The sequence below is a fragment of the Rhinopithecus roxellana genome, chromosome 8 (assembly GCF_007565055.1).
Source record: "Rhinopithecus roxellana isolate Shanxi Qingling chromosome 8, ASM756505v1, whole genome shotgun sequence".
NCBI lineage: Eukaryota > Metazoa > Chordata > Mammalia > Primates > Cercopithecidae > Rhinopithecus > Rhinopithecus roxellana.
In genome coordinates, this window is record NC_044556.1 from 23078267 (window position 1) to 23097960 (window position 19694).

General features: G+C 45.2%; 1 protein-coding gene across 3 annotated transcripts in view; it reads left to right on the forward strand.

The window, feature by feature from the left end:
* The window catches only part of SLC44A3 (solute carrier family 44 member 3), a 73221-nt gene that overhangs the window by 26093 nt on the left and 27434 nt on the right, over window positions 1–19694 (forward strand). For all 3 annotated transcript variants that reach the window (XM_010385137.2, XM_010385138.2, XM_010385136.2), the window contains exons 10-11: window positions 11217–11382; window positions 18888–19044. In XM_010385137.2, coding sequence (XP_010383439.2) covers window positions 11217–11382; window positions 18888–19044 — 323 coding nt within the window. The remainder of the gene's footprint in view (window positions 1–11216; window positions 11383–18887; window positions 19045–19694) is intronic.

Sequence of the window (19694 nt, forward strand, 5' to 3'; positions counted from 1 at the left end):
TATTAAAAATGTGTTATGCGGCCAGGTGCTGTGGCTCATGCCTGTAATCCCAGCACTTTGGGAGGCTGAGGTGGGTAGATCATGAGGTCAGGAGTTCGAGACCATCCTGACCAACATGGTGAAACCCTGTCTGTACTAAAAATACAAAAATTAGCTGGGCATGGTGGCGTGCATCCGTAGTCCCAGCTGCTTGAGAGGCTGAGGCAGGATAATTGCTTGAACCTGGGAGGTGGAGGTTGCAGTGAGGCACGATCATGCCACTGCCCTCCAGCTTGGGTGACAGAGCAAGACTCCATCTCAAAAAAAAAAAAAAAAAAAAAAAAAAAAGTGTTATGCCCAGCAGAGCCATTGTACATTTAAAGCAAACTCATAGTTCACATGCCTTGGTCCTGAAAAGACAAGATTCTCTCCTCCATCCTTTTTTCATATCCACACAGTCGTTCTTCACCTGGGCTATTCCTCAGAATCGGCTTTGGTGCTTTATTAAAATGCAGTTATCTGGGCCCCAGCCTCAGAGATTCTGATTCACGTGGTTTGGGGTGGGACCTAGTATATGTTTTTGTAAAGCTCCATAACAGGGCAACCATATTTTAAAGCAGCACTATTCAGAGTGCAGTCTGAAGCCAGATAAGGAGCTTAGTTAGAATGGACGTCAATCCATTGCTTCCTTCATTGAGAAAGTCTTGCTATGGAAAAAACAATGTCAGCTGAGAAACAACGTGCTTAGTGATGCAGTTGATCTACATTCTGGCACAAGCTGTTTATCTCACTAACAATGTGAGGTCAGACAGCTTGTCTGTGGACCACACTTAGAGTGGCACTGTCTAGATCTCTTCTAACTCCTCTTTGATTTCCTTAAGACCCAAATTCAGTACACATGGATGCAAGTACAAAAGAGTAAGTGGCTTCCTGAGACTGTTACCAGACAGATAAGGGCCACAGCTGATGTCAAAGCAGCAAGGCTGATGCAGTTCCTTAATGTTTTCTCAAGTTTATCTTGTCCTTTATCGGCTCCAGTTATATAAGTAAGAACAGCTGCTATGTAATAGATTCTTAGTAACTCAGTCCCCTTCCTTCTCCTCTGGAGCTAACTGAGGCCACAGTGCCAAGACAGTCAGCAGGCTCCCTGGAAGATGCAGCCCTTGGAGGCCTATGTTTCCACCTTCAGAGATGCATAGGGGCATTCTTCTGCTGGGGGCTCCCTGGAAGCTCGCTGAAGGCCTGCAGTGAACTTCTGATAATTACCCAGGGAGGAACGTTGGTCAAAGGAGTATAATCCATCAGAATGAGGTTTATCTGGGAATGAAAGAAAACTCAAAACAACAGTGGCTAAAGTAGGATGTAAGGTAATTTCTCTGTCACACAGATGAAGTCCACGCGGAGAGGATCCATTCCAGCCTAGTTCCCTAGAGCTCAAGGACTCAGGCACCCACTTTCTTCTTTTGCAGCCTCTACCCTTGCTTCCACCTCATAGTGAACGGCTGCTCAGGCTCCCACTGCCATGCCTTATTCCGACCTTGAGGGTGGCAGGGAGGAAAGCGAGCATGCCCCTCCCAGAAGTCACAGGTGGCGCTTCCACCCACACCTCACCAGCCAGGTCCCAGTTACATAGCAGCACTTGTCTGCAAGGGACACCAGGAAATGTAGTTTCATTTTCAGCAGCCATGCACCGTTTAAAAATCAGAGGTTCCATTACCAAGAAAAGAGGGGAGAATAGATATCATGAGACAGGTTAAGTCTCAGCACTGGATGGTCTTCCTCAAGGGAGCTTGAAGTGGGCTCAGCCCTGGTCAGAAGGGAAGAGCAATGGCCCCGGTGCATGAAGTGAAACAAACCTTTGTTGAAAATGTCGCAGACTCTAATCTCTGTATGGATGCTTTCTTATGTACTGTCCGCCAGGCATCACAGTTCCCATGTGACGTGGGTATTGTTATGCTCAAGTTACGGACGAGAAAATTGAGGTTCTGAGGAAGTCATGTGTCCGAGGTCATACAGCTGGGAGGCATGACGTGCTGTGACTCCAGAGCTTTGGAACAGAGCCTGTGCTCTTTCCACTACCTTACACCTCCCTTGCATCTGAGATTGAAAGCTAGGAAATAAAAATAGGCCTCTTCAAATTTGCTCAGGATGAAGCTGAGCTTCACTGGGGACCATAGCAGTTGGCTGGTGGATGTGAGCTGTACCCATAATGTGTCTGGGGCTCGAGGTTGACAGCCAGAGCGAGCTGGGGATGAGGTGTGATAGAGGTGGTGGCAGTGGCCCTGGGCAGCGGCACTGTAGGGCTTGTACCTTCGCCTCTAGAGAATCACCAGAGAAACAGTGAATTCTTAGGAAATATGGCTCAGGACCAGTGAAGGACCCTCCTCTTCCTGCCTGCTTCGGTGCAGCCAGTCCAGCCAGGGGGCTCCTGTTGGCTGTGAATCTGGGTAAGAGGAACTGTGTCTATGGCTAGACCCCATGATGTTTTGGAGCAGGGATGGTTTTAATTTAATTGAGAAGTATTTGGTGGGCACTGTGGGGATGAGGTGCTGAGCACGGCACTAGTGGGAGGTAGGGAACAAGATTGAGGTCGTCTCTCTGCCCTCAGTACTTACAGTCGAGCAGGATGGTCCAACAATGAAACGTGTGATTGCAGCGAAGGTTGATGGATATGATGATGAGAGAAATCTGGGGAGCTGCGGGAGCACCGGAACAAGGCTGTAACCCACGCTGCGAGTCAGGGAGGGCTTCTCAGAAGGCAGGCTGGAAATTGCCAGGTCAGAAAATACAGAAAGAGACAAAGGGGGATGCAGCGGGGGTCAAGACAGCACAAGGAGAGGATCTGGCCACAGGGGTCAAGGGAAGAGCCCAGGCCAGTGAAATTAGAGAGGAACAAGCCCTAAGGCCGGCTTGGGCGTGAACTGTCAGCCTGTGCCCCTTAACTGCCAGCCTGTGCCCCTGCCTAGGCCTAGGTTGGGCCCAGGGCTTAGTGGCCTCTACTGCAGAGAGACCTGGAGGTTATTCTTCAGGGCTGAAGGTAGTGTGTCATTCTGCAGCCACCTCTCAGGATCACGCAGTGAAGTGTGACAATTCACTGTCAGTGCAAGCAGCAAACAGCAAGAACAGTCGAGGGGCCGGAAAGGAAACTGGGTGTCCCGGACCTATGGGAGGCATCTATGAGCAGGTCGATTTTAGGCTTTTCAGGAGAGAAGGTGCCACGCAGAGCCACCCCCCCCCCCCAACCCCGTTGGGGTCAGGCATCATAGAAACCAAATCACCTGTCCCCTCCTTCCACCTGCCTGTGGCCGACCCAGGTGCACAGGGTCCCCTTTGTTCTCAGAGGCCTTTTCACCAGTGCCAGAGAGCCTGGTTCTGCAGCTGGGCAGATCAGCAGCTGCATCACTTTTTGATCTTCAGAAGATGCCCCAGCTAACACTTGAGAGGGACTCTGAGCCGCTTTCACCTGTTGTGAAGAGGCGCCAGGTGGTCGGGTGGCGAGCCCGCTGCACAGTGCCCAATTGTCTCAATCCACCTCCCACAAGCAGCTTCAGGGGAACAGACACACTCTTCAGTTAGCGCCTGGTTTTGTGTGTGGGCGTCCTCAGTGTGGAAATGGTTGTTTTTGTTGGTTTTGTTTGTTTTTCTTGAGACAGAGCCTCAATCTGTTGCTCAGGCTCAAGTGTAGCATCAACCTCCAGGCTCAAGTGATCCTCCCACCTCAGCCTCTCCAGTAGCTGGGGCTGCACGTGCCACTGTGCCTAGCTAATTTTTGTACTTTTTTTGTAGAGACAGGATTTTGCCATGTTGCCCAGGCTGGTCTAGAAATCCTGGGCTCAAGCAGTCCACCCTCTTTGGCCTCCCAAGATGTTGGGATTATAGGTGTGAGCCATACAAATAGTTAAGTTGTGTCAGATGGCTGAATGAATACTGTTTTTTGCTGCATTAGAAAAAAAAAAAAGAGAGATAGGAGCAAACTTGAGTTGATCATTTTTGCCCAGATGTACTATTTTTTTAATGACCGTTAATCATTCTCTTAACTAGTTGACAAATTCCGACTTGTTTGGGGATTTTTTGTTCAGCAGATCTTATCAAGACTCCATCCTGCACCACCCAACAATGACATTTATTAGTCCATTGGGATTTGTCTGTTACCAGCAATAAGACAGGAACTACTAAAATCCAATAGGAAAAAGTGAAAACTGTGGTAACCTTGGTAATCTGGTGGGTTGGAAAGAGCTCAGATGACCTGGTCACCTCCAGTGGTCATTAAGATGGTCTGGATGCTCCAGAGTCTGTACAATAGAAGAGACCTATATTGGATTTTTGCAGGGGTGGGGGCTTCCCTCCAGGTCTGTGCTGCAGTTAGATTTAATCACAGGGCTGCACACAGCATACACCATGTACTTGGGATACCCAAAGGGGTGGGCTTGGAAAGGAGGCAGCAGGGTCAGACAGAGGGCTTTCCATAGGTTTCCCATCGAATGACCTGGAACCCAGGCTGGCTCTGCCTCTGTGCTTCCTTTTTGCCATTTTTGCAATGGAAAACTGATGTAAGGTTGCCTCACAGGATATTAGGAGGCTGAGATGAGACAAGAGCTTTGCTTTGCAAATAAGGAACCATATGTATTTTTTGTATTAGGAATTAATGTTGACCAAGAAACATCTAGTACCTTCAGTCCTGTGGTTTATTCTTTGCTTTCTCTGGCACATTCAATAACACAATTTAAAAGAAAATTGTCTGTTTTTTAAAGTTATTAGAGATCTAGAAGATAATTGAAGTTATTTTGCAAAAGCCTGCTAGTGGCCCAGTCTTGTTCTAGGAAAAGAGTAAAGGGAGGTTGCACAGGAGAGAGCTGTAACAGCTCCTGCATTTCAGAAGTTCCTGGTCCCTTTGGGAAGGTGCAAAGGAAAGCAGTCTTCATGTACATCCCCATACCTTTGCTCCTGTTGGGATCTTCCTCTAGAATCCCCTCCCCTGCCCACCTCTCACCCCAACTCTCCCCCTAGACTGCTTCCTCAAACTAGTCATTCTTCAAGATTGGTTTTGAGTATTATTCTTCTCGGAAAATCTCCTATAAATTTATCAGCCATACTTAGATCTATTTCTCCTCCGTTTTTTTCCTTGCATATTTTATATTCTTCATTCTTTCAACAATGATTTATCTCATTGTTGTATGAGGTTGTATGCCCTGTCAGCCCTGGAGTCACACTACATGCCCTGGGTACTTGAGATACAGCAGTGAACAAGACAGCGGTTCTGCTCTTCAGGCCTGACATTCTAGTGGGTGGGCAGAGAGGCAGTGAATAAGGAAATATGCATTCCTTAGTGATAAGTGCGATGAACAATAAAGCAAGATGTATTGTCATCCCACAAGAGGAAGAACATGTGAGGGCCAGGACCATGCCTTTTTCTTTCTGTGTCTCTTAGCTCAGTTCCATACCTGAATGGATTCAGTTAGGGGTGCTGACCCAGGGAGTAACATCACATCAGTGTCATGGGTGTGAAATGAGATGGATACATGAAGAGCTCATATATTGTAGGCTGCCTGTCAATGAGACTTTCCTCTCTTTTTTCCTAATCCTCATGCTACCAGAGCAGAAGCTGAAGCTAGTGCAAGACACAGGCAGGATGAGTATCAGCAGACTGGGGCTGGCAGGACCCTTGGGTCAGTGTGCTGGACAAGGCCAAGTGCACAGAATGTGCTAGAAAGTAGAACCCCTCCACATTAGGCCTGCTTCCCTTGGGGAATTATCCCAACCAGCTGGACTGCCTTCCTTAAGGAACTGCCATCTGCAACAATCATTATATCACCTTAGTCTTTTGAAATGCTTTAAAGCTTGCTAATAATATCGACTTACAGCTAACTGCATTACGAATATCTTTCAGATTATTTTGATGCTCTCAAGGAAGATCTCTAGAAAATTATCTCCAAATCTCTTTAATAGATATATTACTTGAGGAAGATATATCCATTCATTCATTCAATCAACAAATATTTATTAAATATTTACTGTGTGCAGACCCTGTTAAAAATGCTGGAGATACAGCTTTTCTTCCAGTTTGGAGGGTAGAAGGAGACAGGCCTTAAATAAAATAAATCAGTCAATGTTATAGTACTTTAAAAGTTGATAAGTGGCATGGAGAAAAATTAAGCAGAAAGGACAAATAGGAAATGCATGAGGGGGCAGGGTGTCATTTTAAATTTGGTGATTGGGGATGCCTCACTGAGAAGGTGAAGTAGGTGAGTGCAGAGCCATAAGAACATCTAAAGCAAGGGGAAACAGCCCAGGCACAGGGACTGGCAAGAGGCCGGAGTTCTAGGGCACAGCAAGGGAAGCCTATTCAGCCAGAGTGGAGTGAGCGAGGGAGAGCTTGGTTCAGGGGGAAGTCAGGGTGCACACAGTCAGATCCTGGGGCCTTTCTGGCCTTTGTAGGAACTTTGGCTTCTAACCTGAATTGGGAAGTTTTTACAGGATTTTAAGCAGAATAAAAACTTGACCTGACTACATTTTAATAGCAGTGATTCAGTAAGAAGAGGATGGTGGCTTGGAATAGGTCATAATGGTGGAAGTGGTGTGACATATTGAATTCTGCATCTATTTTGAAGGTAGAACAAATTGGATTTTCTGGTTACATGAAAGAAAGAGGAATCGGAGAGGACTCTGAGGGATTTTGGCCTGAGCAACTAGAAGATAACTTTGCCATAAACTGATATATGGGGCAACAATTTGAATATAGCATTTTAGGGGTAGATCAGAAATTAATTTTTAGTTGCTTTAATTGAGATGTCTTTTAGACCACCAGATGGGGATGTTAAGTAGGCAGTTAGCTATCTGAGTCTGAAGTTAGTGGAGGAGGTCCTGGCTAGGATTTACATTTAGGAACTTGGGAACATATTAATAGTATTTAAAACCATGAGATTAGAATGAATGTAGATAGAGAAGGGAAGAAATCCAAGGACTGTGCTTTGAGGCACTTCAGGATGCCCAGGAGATGAGGGAGAACAAACAAAGAAGACTGACAGGGAGTGACCAGGGGGCAGAAGGAGAAAGGGTGGAGTGTGGGGCCCTGGAATGCGAGTAAAGGGTTTCACAGAGATGTGCGTGGTGCAGTGTGGCAAGTGCTGCCGCTAAAGGAAGAACTGAGGATTGACCACTGAATGATCATGATTGGAGCAAGTGAAGAGAAAGCGGGAGGAAAATAATTGCAAGAGCAAGTATAGACAATCTTAAGGAGTTTCGCTGTTAAAAGGAACAGAAATGGGGAGGAAGCTGGAAGAGGGAAGAGTCCACAGTAGATTTTTCTTAAAGATGAGAGATAGTTGAGAATAATTCAGTAGAAAGATTTTGATGAAGAGGGTGAAAATTATTGAAAAGTTATGTTCACACAGGTGAGAAAGAGTGGGATCTGGTGAAGTGTGGCTGTAGGATCATGGACCATTTATTAATATGATGTTCTGGGAGAGGGCTCAGATTATGGACCTGTGTTGATAGCAGGTTAGGTGTGAGGTGGTCGGCACTAGTGGAGGTTTTCTGATTGCATCAGTTTGCTCAGTGAAACAGGAGGTAAGATCATTGGCTGAGAGTGAGGTTGGGAAGGAAGCTCTTGAAGGTTGAAGGGGGGATTTATAAAACAGTTGTGCAGAAGAAGGGGAAATGAATGGACCGATATGGGAGCATGTAAGTTTCTGATAGTAACTCAGACAGTATCCTCTCTCTGATTTTTTTTTTTTTTTGCCTCATTTATTGTTCCCCCAATAACTGAGGTCCAGTGTAATACCAGCATGCAGTAGATGCTCAATAAATGTGTAAGTTAATTTCAGAATGGAAATTCTATCTACCTGTATCTCATTTATAGCTAACCCTGTATGGCACTCACTGTAGCTGACCCTATTGCACTTAATATTCTAACAGCCTTACCTGTTTATTATACTTAATTCATAACAGCTATGTGTATTGCACTAAAAGCCACAAGACAGGACGAGATCACCAAGGGTGTGAGAAGTAGGTATTACTATCCTCTGATTTCAAGTGCTGAGGCAGATTTCAAAAAAGTCCCACTATTTGCCCGAGGTTGCTCAGGGCACAGTGCAGAGATGTGACTCTCAGCCTGTGTGACTCTCAAGCCCAAGCCAGTAATCACTGTCCCAAGTTCATCTTGTCTACTCTCATCTTCACCATCAGAGAGCTGTGGCCCACTTTGCTTGTCACACATTTCAAAGCTGAGCCTGGAACCAAACCTTCTCCTAATTCAGTGCTCTTCCCACCACCATCCCCAGAGATCCATCATATATTGGGATCTACCCATAGTCTACTTCCGTTTAACACCCATTAGCTATCCATGATAGTAGCTGTAGTGCCCAGTCCATAGAGACAAAGCAACTGTCATGTGATGAGGGGATCTTGCCTGCATTGACACAGCCATCCAGGAGAGGGCACTCATGTGTGCCTAAGCACGTCTGCCCCACCCACAGGCCCTGCAACCGCAGGCTGGAAGCCGCATCCAACTTGTTTCCCTGCTTTCGCCCTGAAGCCAGAGCGCCCCTGAACATTTGTCTAAAGCAAATGATTCTCAAGTGCCCCCCCCACTAAGTGGCTTTTGCCCCTGATGTGGCATTTGGCAATATGTGGACACATTTTTGGGTTGTCGTGGCTGCGGGAGGGGAGGGAGAGCGTCCTGGCATCTGTGTAGAGAGGCGAGGCATGTTGCTAACGCCCTTCAGTGAGCAGGACAGTCCCAGCCCCAGCGGAGATCTGATCCACAACGTCGGTGACAAACCCTGCCCTAAAGGAAAGTCCTAAACAGCCCCAGGAACAAATAGAAGATGGCTTTGATAAGGACGTTCAGAAACAATAGTGATCACTTAAAAATAACTTGCGGGTTCAACTTCTTTGGGGAATGCCAAATGCCATTCTTTGGGGGAATGCCAAATAATGTCCAAGTGGATCTTGACTCATCACTTTAGCTGCTCCCACCGCTGACTGTGCCAGGTTGGGAGGTGTGTGCATATGTGCCCTTGACAGCACAGGGCAGCTGAGAGGAGAGTCTGGCCCCCATTAGCATCCAGGTCCTGTAGGACATACTTACCTTTGTCTGTCTGAAGAAATCATCCTTCCTGTTCTGTGGAAATGTTCTCTGCCCTCAAACTATTCGTGATATTGTAAACCTAGTTTTGCAAAAGCATAATCTGTCGCTGATACTGCTGGGCCTTGTAGGAGGAGCAGGTCCTTCTTCCCTGGCTCAGAGCACTTCTGAAATTCCAGAGTGGTTCTCAAAGTCCACTGACCTCATCTACCTAACAGGCACTCTGCTTGGGAGGGGCCACCTCCTCTGGAATTGGGAATGTTTCCTGAGGTATGCCCTGAATCACTCCATTTTAGAAAAGCATAGGCATTCATCCATGCATTACCCAAAACAGAGATCGCCTCCAAGCCAAAGTGAGCCCAGCATTCATAAAATATTAACCTCTCTGTATATCAGGCTGCTCCACTGTTTCTTACAATGTAAGTCTTGTTCAGCAGAACGTAGAGCTTGGGAATTAAGATCAGCCTTAGTCAGTAGAATCAGTTTTTGATCTACAGCACGGACATCCTCCCCTTTCTTTCACACAGACCCTACTATGAATTTCTAAGGACTCCTGAATGACGAACCTAAAGTCAATTTATAGCTATGACAGGAAATATGAAACAATCTCGAAATGTTCTTCAAGCTATAGCTTTCACCAAAGACCAGAGCACGCATCTTCTTCCCAGTAGTAGTTGTTTTGAAATCCATAGTGGGAAAAGATCTGGAAATCAAATGCAGCCATGAAGCTGGGATTTGGATTTACCAGTGAATTTACCAGTAGATTTACCAGCAGAGTAAATTTGGGTTTACCAGTGGATTTACCAGCAGAGCTAATTCAAGGACTTCTTTAGAGGAGAGAAAAGAAAGCAGGGTATAGCCACGTGAATGGCAAAAAGTTGTTAAGGTGACCTTGCTGGCCTCAGTTGAATGTAGCACTCTGCTCCTGAAATGTAATGATAGTAATAAACCATGATCACTTACGGCGCGATCTATCTACAGTCTGGATACTATGCCAAGTGCTTTCCAAGTAATCTCACTCCATGCTCAGCATACCACCAGGAAACAGGTATTCTAGATAAGGAATCCAAAACTCCTCCAGCTATTCCAGATAAGGAATCTAAAACTCCTCCAGCTATTCCAGATAAGGAATCTAAAACTCCAGAAAGCCAAATAACTTGTCCAGGGTTACCCACAAAGGGGTCAAGCTGGGATCTGAACCTGGGAAGTTTAACACTGAGGCCCAGTAGAGGTTTTAAATGTGCTAAGAGTTTGCTCTTGAAATGAAATCTGAAATAAATCCTTTTGAGATAACAAAGACCCTTGTCTCTTTTACAAAGTTTAAATTTTTGGTGAGGTAGGATTCTATAACGTGATACTAATAGCTTTGTGTGGTTTCATCAATGTGCCGAGTTTGGTTTGCATCACAAAGTCGTGTGGTAGGAAAACTACGGATTTCTAGAGTCCCATGTGTTCAGATTTATATTCTCCTTCTACTAATTCTGAGCTCTGAGACTTTACAAAAGTTACTTGCCTCTTCTTTTTTTTTTTTTTTTTTTCTGGAGAGTGGAGTCTTCCTCTGTTACCTGGAGAGTCTTCCTCTGTCACACTGGAGTGCAGTGGTGTGATCTTGGCTCACTGCAACCCCAGCCTTCCAGGTTCAAGTGATTCTGCTGCCTCAGCCTTATGAGTAGCTGGAACTACAGGTGCCTGCCACCATGTTCGGCTAATTTTTGTATTCTTAGTAGAGGCGGACTTTCACCATGTTGATCAGGCTGGTCTTGAACTCCTGACCTCAGGTGATCTGCCCACCTCAGCCTCCCAACGTGCTGGGATTATAGGCATGAGCCACCATACCCAGCCTCCTTGCCTCTTCTAAACCTCAGTTTTCACATCCACAAAGTGGGATGAGTATTATAGTATATGTCAGGTGTCTTGGAAATTGCCCACCAATGGTCACTGTCATTATCACCGTTGGTATTATTTATAAGTTAAATGTATGTTTTTGATTTTGATTTTTTGCTCTGTATATTTTAAATTATGGTGGGTACTTGACTTTGGCATTTGTTTTATGTAATGCCAAAGGCCAAGCATAAAGAAACATGGCTTGTTGAACCATGGTTCATGCTTAGGACAACACTGGTGTAAAGCATGTTTGTGTTTGAAACTTTAGGAGCTGCCCAGGTTATGGAAGGCGGCCAAGTGGAATATAAGCCCTTTTCGGGCATTCGGTATATGTGGTCCTACCATTTACTTGGCCTCATCTGGACTAGTGAATTCATCCTTGCGTGCCAGCAAATGACTATAGCGGGGGCAGTGGTTACTTGCTATTTCAACAGGTAGGTCCAGTGTTTTTTTTCTATTGATTTGTCTGTGTGGTTTATCTATGTGCTTCATGCTGATATCTCAAAAGATAGTTGGGAATGCTGACCTAGCCCCTTAAAAGGAGTTGGCAAGAATAAAAGACTAAGCTAAAAATTGAGCCGTATGCTCATTTGGTGGTGAGAAGAAATAGTATACCCTGAATCTGTCACATTTCCAACCTTTTTACTTTAAGCCAGAAAATTTAGAAACAAGCCAAACAGGGGAGAGATCATGTTGCTTAGACTTGAAAGATAAAAAGGGGTCTCACTCTGTCATCCAGCCTGGAGTGCAGTGGCACGGTCTGGGCTCACTGCAAGCTCCACTTCCCGGGTTCAAGCGATTCTCCTGCCTCAGTCTCCCAAGTAGCTGGGACTATAGGCGCCTGCCACCATGCCCGGCTAATTTTTGTATTTTTAGTAGAGACGGAGTTTCACCATGTTGGCCAGGATGGTCTCGATCTCTTGACCTCGTGATCCACCTGCCTCGGCCTCCCAAAGTGCTGGGATTACAGGTGTGAGCCACCGCACCCAGCTGCCATTGTTTTAATATTAAAAAAAGGATGAGTCGAACTCCCCTATGAATATCCATCCTAATTGACTTCAGACAGCAAAATTACTGATCTATTCTGAATATACTTCAGTAAATTCTGTGAGCCTCACTTTGTCCTCTGCAAAATCAGATAATGTTTGCTTGGGGAAAAAAAATAATCCTAAAGGAATTGTATGTAATTACAAAATATAATTTATATTATAGTTAGGAACCAGTGAATTAGTTACATGCTTCTCTGGTTATATTCCTTTCACATCATGAAAGCAATTGAGGATACACACAAACACACACACCCCTGAATGCTTTACCTCTTCTGTGTGTGTGACTCACCCTGGGGCAGTGAGAGCCCACAGGACAGAGGAACCCAGCCAGGGCAATGGCAGGACTGGGCTCAGAAACAGAAGTTTACTCTTCATAGGGCTGATCTTCCTCCAGCCTCTTAGACCAAATGATAGAGAAACATGAGCTTCATGGGGAGAGAGTCCACCAGGGGTGATTCCTGCCATTGAGCAGTTTCCTCCTGATGATAAGGAGCACTGTGGGGTATTTGTTTGTTTGTTTGTTTGCTTGTTTGTTGACACGGAGTCTCGCTCTGTCACCCAGGCTGGAGTGCAGTGGCACAATCTTGGCTCACTGCAAGCTCCACCTCCTGGGTTCAAGTGATTCTTCTGCCTCAGCCTCCCGAGTAGCTGGGACTACAGGCGCCCACCACCACGCCCGGCTAATTTTTGTATTTTTAGTAGAGACGGGGTTTCACCATGTTGGCCAGGATGGTCTCCATCTCTTGACCTTGTGATCTACCCACCTCGGCCTCCCAAAGTGCTGGGATTACAGGCGTGAGCCGCTGCGCCGGCCAGCACTGTGGGTTTTTTTTTTTTTTTTTTTTTTTTTTTTTTTTTTGAGAGGGTTTCTCGCTCTGTAGCCCAGGCTGGAGTGCAGCGGCCAGATCTCAGCTCACTGCAAGCTCCGCCTCCCGGGTTCACGCCATTCTCCTGCCTCAGCCTCCCGAGTAGCTGGGACTACAGGCGCCCGCCACCTCGCCCGGCTAGTTTTTTGTAGTTTTTAGTAGAGACGGGGTTTCACCGTGTTAGCCAGGATGGTCTCGATCTCCTGACCTCGTGATCCGCCCGTCTCGGCCTCCCAAAGTGCTGGGATTACAGGCTTGAGCCACCGCCCCCGGCCTGTGGGTTTTTAATGTAGTGGTGCAGTTCCGGAGCCTGCATCATTAGAGGCTCCAGAGGACCCACAGAGGGGCTGTCGCCCTTGGCACTGAGAACCTCCAAGCAACCGGAGGTGGGTTGTGTGTATTGCTTCCTCCCAGGTAGGGGGGCAAAGAGAGTATTCTAACCAAATTTGCCGGTAGGTAATATTTGCCTAACAGTAATTTTGTGTTATCTTAGAATGACAAAACCAAAGCATTTTCAATGAGGACTTCTAATTTGGACTTCCAGTGAAGTATATGTGTTTATCTCCTAATCTCTTCCCTTTCTCCAGCCACTCAAAAAATCTTGAAAGATTTTCAGGCACAAACACACCAGGACAGTGAGAAACAGAGAGGCAATGACAGCAGATAAGAAACACCAACCAAATGGTGAGAGCCAAAGAGAGGGAGGTGGAGCGGTGCCCCAAGCCCGCTGGAGAAAGCAGAAGCAGCCTGTCCATGTGTGTTGGCTGCATGAGGAGGTACAAATAAGATGCACCCTGAAGTGAGCCCCAGAATCCCAGAGAGGCTCAGGAGTTCAAGTATAAAAAGTGTTTCCGAAGATTAGCCGAAAGCCTTCCTAAGGAGTAGTTAGACCCCCAAATTCCACACCAGCTGAAGACGGGGAAGTTTGTTCTCCAGAGAGAGAAAGCAGAGAGGGCCAGACTTGGGGTATCAGGTTTAGCTGAGGCTGGGGGCAAGTCTCTGTACTGAAAGCAGGGTGAGTAAGTGAAAGCCTAAAAACTCTGAAGGGAGGCCCCATGCACACACACACCAGCACCCCCCATTCCACAGTTCAGCTCCCAGAACATTGGCAGCTCGTTTGATATTCCCTAGGAAGAGGTTAGAGGATGCTTTTATGGAGAAACTGCCTAACCCAAAGTAAGACCTACAGATAGTGCCATATGGGGCCCCCCAATGAAATGGATTCCCTGACTCCTAGCAAAACAGTGAAGTTCATCAGACAACAAGCAACATTCCTCACACAGAGCTTCCAGGTCATTCTGGAGAGCCTCACTCTTCAATTTGAACTGTTTACCAGTGATTATTAAACATGATGAATGCCTCTAAGTGACAGAAGAAGATGAAAATGTACAAATAAAATGAGCTTAGAGAAAACACAGACAATGCAGGCTGCAAAATGAAATGACAAAACAAGCTATAATATTATCAGAGAGAACAAAGATATATTGCCAGAATCCCCTCCCACCAACAGAAGAAGGGCATAGTGAGAAAACAAGACCCTTGAGTAATTAAAAGTATGATTACAAAAGTGAACATTTTCTGTTGAAGGATTAAATATAAAGTGGAAGCACTCTTTCAGAAGGTAGAATAAAAAGACAAAGAGACACAAAATAAGAGAGAAAGGATTAAAAGAGGATAAATTTGGGAGACCCACTAGCTGACTCATGTGAGTTCCAGAAATACAGAACAAAGAAAAGAAGAGAGGGAATTAACAAAGAAAATTTCCCAGAGCTGGAGGACACAAGTAAAGAGAAGATCCCAGAAGCTTCCCGAGAGAAAAAAGATCACAGGCAAAGGATCAAGGACCCAGAATAGGATCTGACTTTCAACAGCAACTCTGAACCAGAAAAACAATGGAGGAAGGCTACAGGAGTCTAGTGAAAGATAATTTCCAACCTAGAATTGTATAGCCAGTCTATACCTAGTTTAGAGTTCTGTGCCTATTCCTACTACCTGTCAAGGGTAAGGAAGAATAAAGTCATGCACAGGCAGTCCCAAGACTTCCCTGCCCACATCCTTTCTAGGAGGGATGTTCCCCCCTGAAACTAATGTGTAAGCCAGAGAGGAAAACATGAGTTTTAGAAAACAGGCTTGAGCAGAGCAGAGCAAGGAATTCCCAGGAGGGTAGCTGTGCAGCAGGCGTGGAAAGCATCCAGTCCAAGGTAGACAATGGACTCCAGGAGAGATGTCACTGTGAAAAGAAAATGGAACTGAGGGAATACCAGGTGCGTTCGAACATGTTAAGAAAAGCATTACACATTGGTGAAGCATTCGGTGAGGCCCATGGAAATCCAAGCTAATAAAAAAATGTGAAACAATTAACTTCAGAAAAAAAGAAGTTGTACAGGAAGGGAATCTAATTGGAATATGCTACTTGGATCAGTTGTGAATATTATTTACAGCACATATTATCTATGTATGAATAATAAACACTAAGCATTAACTAAAAACTTTGATGTAATTACATTGGAAGAATGGGAAAATGAGTGTGAGGGGATTGGGGGAGTTAGGCTATGTAAGAATATAAAACCAGAATCTTTCACAGTAGAAAAGTCAGTGGACAATATCTGAAGCGGAAAAAATCAAGAAATAGCAGTAAGAACATGTAATTTTGAGGTGTGGAAGTGAGTTCTCTAATAACAACGAAAATATTATCTCTAGGGAGACAGAATTGTGAATGGGGGAAGAAAACTGCTGTTTTTCCTGTTAAGCCTAGCAGTGCTTTTTGGCTTTGTAAGATACTTTACATATTACTTGATTAAAAAAATAATGTATAATATAACACACAATGATTTATTTTTAGCACATTCCATTTATTAAAGAGCTCTGCTTCCTTTTTGATTTTCTGCCTAATTTTGAAACCTCAAGGTTTTTCCTTATCTTCAAAGTTCACAATTCTTCATGTCCTTTTCTGGCCTGCACTCACAGTGAGGATTAAATATAGCCAGGGTGCATTCATCTTTATCGTTCGTGTAAGCACTGTGAGGGCTGAAGCGTTCATACAAAGACCATCAGGTACCAGGACATGGTCAGTCTGTAGAATTTACTTTTTGTAACCATTGGCTTGAAGAGGGATCAACTGAGAGAGCCATAAAGGTGGTGTTAGGGATGTGATAGGAAGGAGCTAGAACCTTTCAAGGTGGTGAAGGGACACTTGAGGTGTGACTTCATCATCGTTTTCAAATATACAAAAGATGGTTTCCAGCAGCTTTGGATCTGCTGAGGGAGAAGTGGAAATGGATTCATAGCAGAGCCTAAGGAATTTAGGTAGAGACAGATGAATTTCCTAACCTAGCAAGAGTTACCCAGGCCAGCTAAATAATCCTGTTATTTCTAATAAAGGTTTCCATTTTCTGTAGAATAGGAAAGAAACATACAACATTCTCAGACTTCCGAGCCTCATCTTGCAGTTAGTTTGTTGTAAGAAATATGGGAAGGGACATGGTCTCTGAGGGGACCATATGGTCCTTTGCTGGGACCAGCTTTACGTTGGAGGCCGTTTGTCCCATGCAGCCCACACCTAGTCCAGGAGCCTCAGCACAAAATTAATTTTCCGTAATATCAGAAGAGTTCTTAGTGAGCATGAGGCTGGATCTAACTAGAGCTAAAGCTTGTCTCTAGGACCATGATGTGGCTTGCCTGGCTGTATGCACTCTGTTGTCTGATGGAACTAGAAATTACGAAACAGTACTTTGTACCATGACCCAGAGCTGTTAGGGGACTTGAATGGATGGGACCATTAAACCCTTTGCCCCACAGCTTGGGTTGATGTGGTATTTTGGGGACCTGGCTTCATTGTTCTGGGAGCCAGGCACCATTAACATTCAAAGCAGCCACACATCCAAAGGAAGGGGGAAGCTGGGCTTCGTCGGGCATATGCTAGAGTCTCCTTACCCTCTAACACTGCCTGTGTCTTCCTTATTGCCACTACCCACAGAATTGGGGTGCATGTGGCCCAGTGGGAAGATCTAGAGAGAGATGAGGAAGGCTGACTGGGGGCCCAGTCCTCACCAGCCTCCTAATACACTCATTGCTGGGTTGCCCCATATGCTCAACACTGCAATGTTGTCCCCCAGGTCAATTCTTAAAATATGAATAAGTCCAGAGGTAAGTATTATGTTTAGCATCACTGGGTGCGTCAGATCCTCTTCCTGCAGGCAGGTTTGGCTGGTTGTGAGGGAGACAGAGCTGGAGGCACTAGCGCCACACACAGCAGGGGAGAGGTGGCAGGATGACGTTACCTTTGAACATGGAAATGAGTCTGAGAGGAGGTAGGGGCCTCAGAGACACACCACTTCATTAGCCATTTTTTTTCTGTAGGACTGTTTCTAGTTTTGAGGGTAGGTATTGAGTGACTCCTGGCTCCGTGGGCTGGCTTGGGTTGAAAGGGCTCTCTTTTTAAGTTCCCTCTCTCATCACGTGATAACCCAGCTTTTGGAACCTCTGCATCTTCTTCCAGCCAAGCCCGGCAGAGCCTCGAGCCATTACCAGGATGTGTTACAGACTAGGGAAGCTGAGGCAGTGCAGGCACTCCTCTGCCTGAAGTGGTTAACCCTATCACAGTGAAACCTCAGAAAGCTGATGCCTAACCCCAAACTTTAATACCTGGAGGGCTAACCCCAGGGCCCCCATTCACAGTGGCCTATGAATCATGTGTTTCCCTGCCAGATGGAAAGCAGGTGTTGTCCTCTTCTCCCTGCCTCCCCTCTTGAGCACCATAATAATTTCTAAGGCACATAAATCTCCTCAATGGAAAAGTAAACATTCTTCCTTAAAAAAAAAAAAAAAATGAGGGAAGGGGAAAAAAAGTGTGTCAGATTTTCCTGGCCTACACTACTCTTCTAGTTTATCAGATCTAATGAATTTCTATTAGCAATAGCTTCTGTGGTTTTTCCTATTTTAAATGATACTGGGCTGAAACACACATCCCTCTTTTTGTGGGACAACTGGGTTGCAGTTTTTCAGCTCCCAATATTACTTTCATGTTCTCTTTTTCTTCCTGGCTGATTTGAGTAACAGCAAAATGCAGCCATTGCCAACTCTTGAAACATTTCTGGCTGCCTTCCTTTTCCTCTCTCAAATCCTAGGCTGCTGTCAAAACCTTAATTCATAGTGACTTATTAGCAACCAGAGCAAGTTGTAGAATAATCCATTATAAAGAAACCAAGCTTCACTTGGAATCTGTGAAGTTGCTTCTCAGAAAGGCCTTATTTTCTAGAACTGGCTTCAGCGGGAATTCAGAGGGTCACCCGTGGGGTGGCATCAGCCCCCACTCCTTTGTTTTTATCTTTCTGGTTTGGGGGAGAGTGATGGCTGTGCCCATTCTGTTCTTTCTCACTTTTTTCCCCTGCCTGTGAAACTGACTTGTACACATTCTTGGGAGCTGCGTCATGACAAGTCCCGTAAATGATTCACACTGAAGTGGCCTTTAAAGAGCAGAGTAGAAACCAGCAGGATTTGGGGAGCCTAGAGCTGTGCAGGAGCCAAGCACCCAGGGCTCTCTGTCCCCTTTCTGTAAGCAGGAGCTCACTGTTACCTCTCTGGCCACGGATCCTGGTCATGTGATTTGGTGATGATTTTTTAATCACCAGGTGAATGCTGGCAATATTTATGTATAGTCCTGTGTCATTTAAACCTTGAAGACTGTGATACAATTAAACTTCTGAAAGTGAAAATGAGATGAACAACACGCTAAAGGGTTAGTGGTTGGGCTAGGCATTATAAAGAGGGAAACTTTTTTAACTCATCAGTTTTTTTTTAAGTTTTTCTGTTTTATTTTGTTTGTAGCATTGAGTGGCACCAAAACGAATTAAATTAATACAAGAAACAATTTAACTGAAGCTACCAAGGAGTAGAAAAAGTTTGCCAAATGCCTATTGCGTCACCACTTTCTAAGTTGTTAGTGCCACAGATGATTAGAACCAGAGAGTTTTTGCTGCTTTATAAAAAGTGTTTTTAAAATGCTGTCCTTTTCCCTATTTCCAGAAGTAAAAATGACCCTCCTGATCGTCCCATCCTTTCGTCTCTCTCCGTTCTCTTCTTCTACCATCAAGGAACCGTTGTGAAAGGATCATTTTTAATCCCTGTGGTGAGGGTTCCAAGAATCATTGTCATGTACATGCAAAACGCACTGAAAGAACAGGTAAGGCTACCTCCTGATACACAGCACGTTCCGTGTTTGGGTTGCCAGAAACTTAATTACTGGAAAACTACAGCAGGTCCCAGGACAGAAATGTGACCTGTGACAGCAGCCGTGCGGAAAGCTCCTGCACTCCTCGGCTCCCGTCCCCGCCTCTCCCAGCAAACCTTTTATTTTCCCAGAGCCTCTGTTTCGTTTATGGTTTTGTTGATTGGGTTTTCTCCAACTCAGTGGAGATGGTGTGGGGAGGGAGTAGTTCTGAGTTAGCTGATTTTCCTTCTTATGTAAATGGCGAACAGACAGGATGAACTCTTAAGGTGAAATTTAAACAAGGTTTTTGTGAACATTTATCATACCTTTTTAAGTGAAAAAATACACCGTACGATAGGAATAATATATGTTCATTTCTGTTTTAATGCTAAAATATTGCCTGCCTTTTGTGTTTCCCAGAGCTGTCATGGGAAATTCCCGGTGTGTGTGAGGAGTAAGGAGGGAGAAAAGGAGAGGGTTTGAATGAGAGAGTGTGTGTGTGTGTACATGTGTGTGCACACATGCGCTTGAGAGTGAGAAATGGTCAAGCTGACCTACATCTAAGCTCAAAGGACAGAAAACTGTAGAGCTTTGAAGTGCCCGGGGGATTTCTCCTCCCTAGT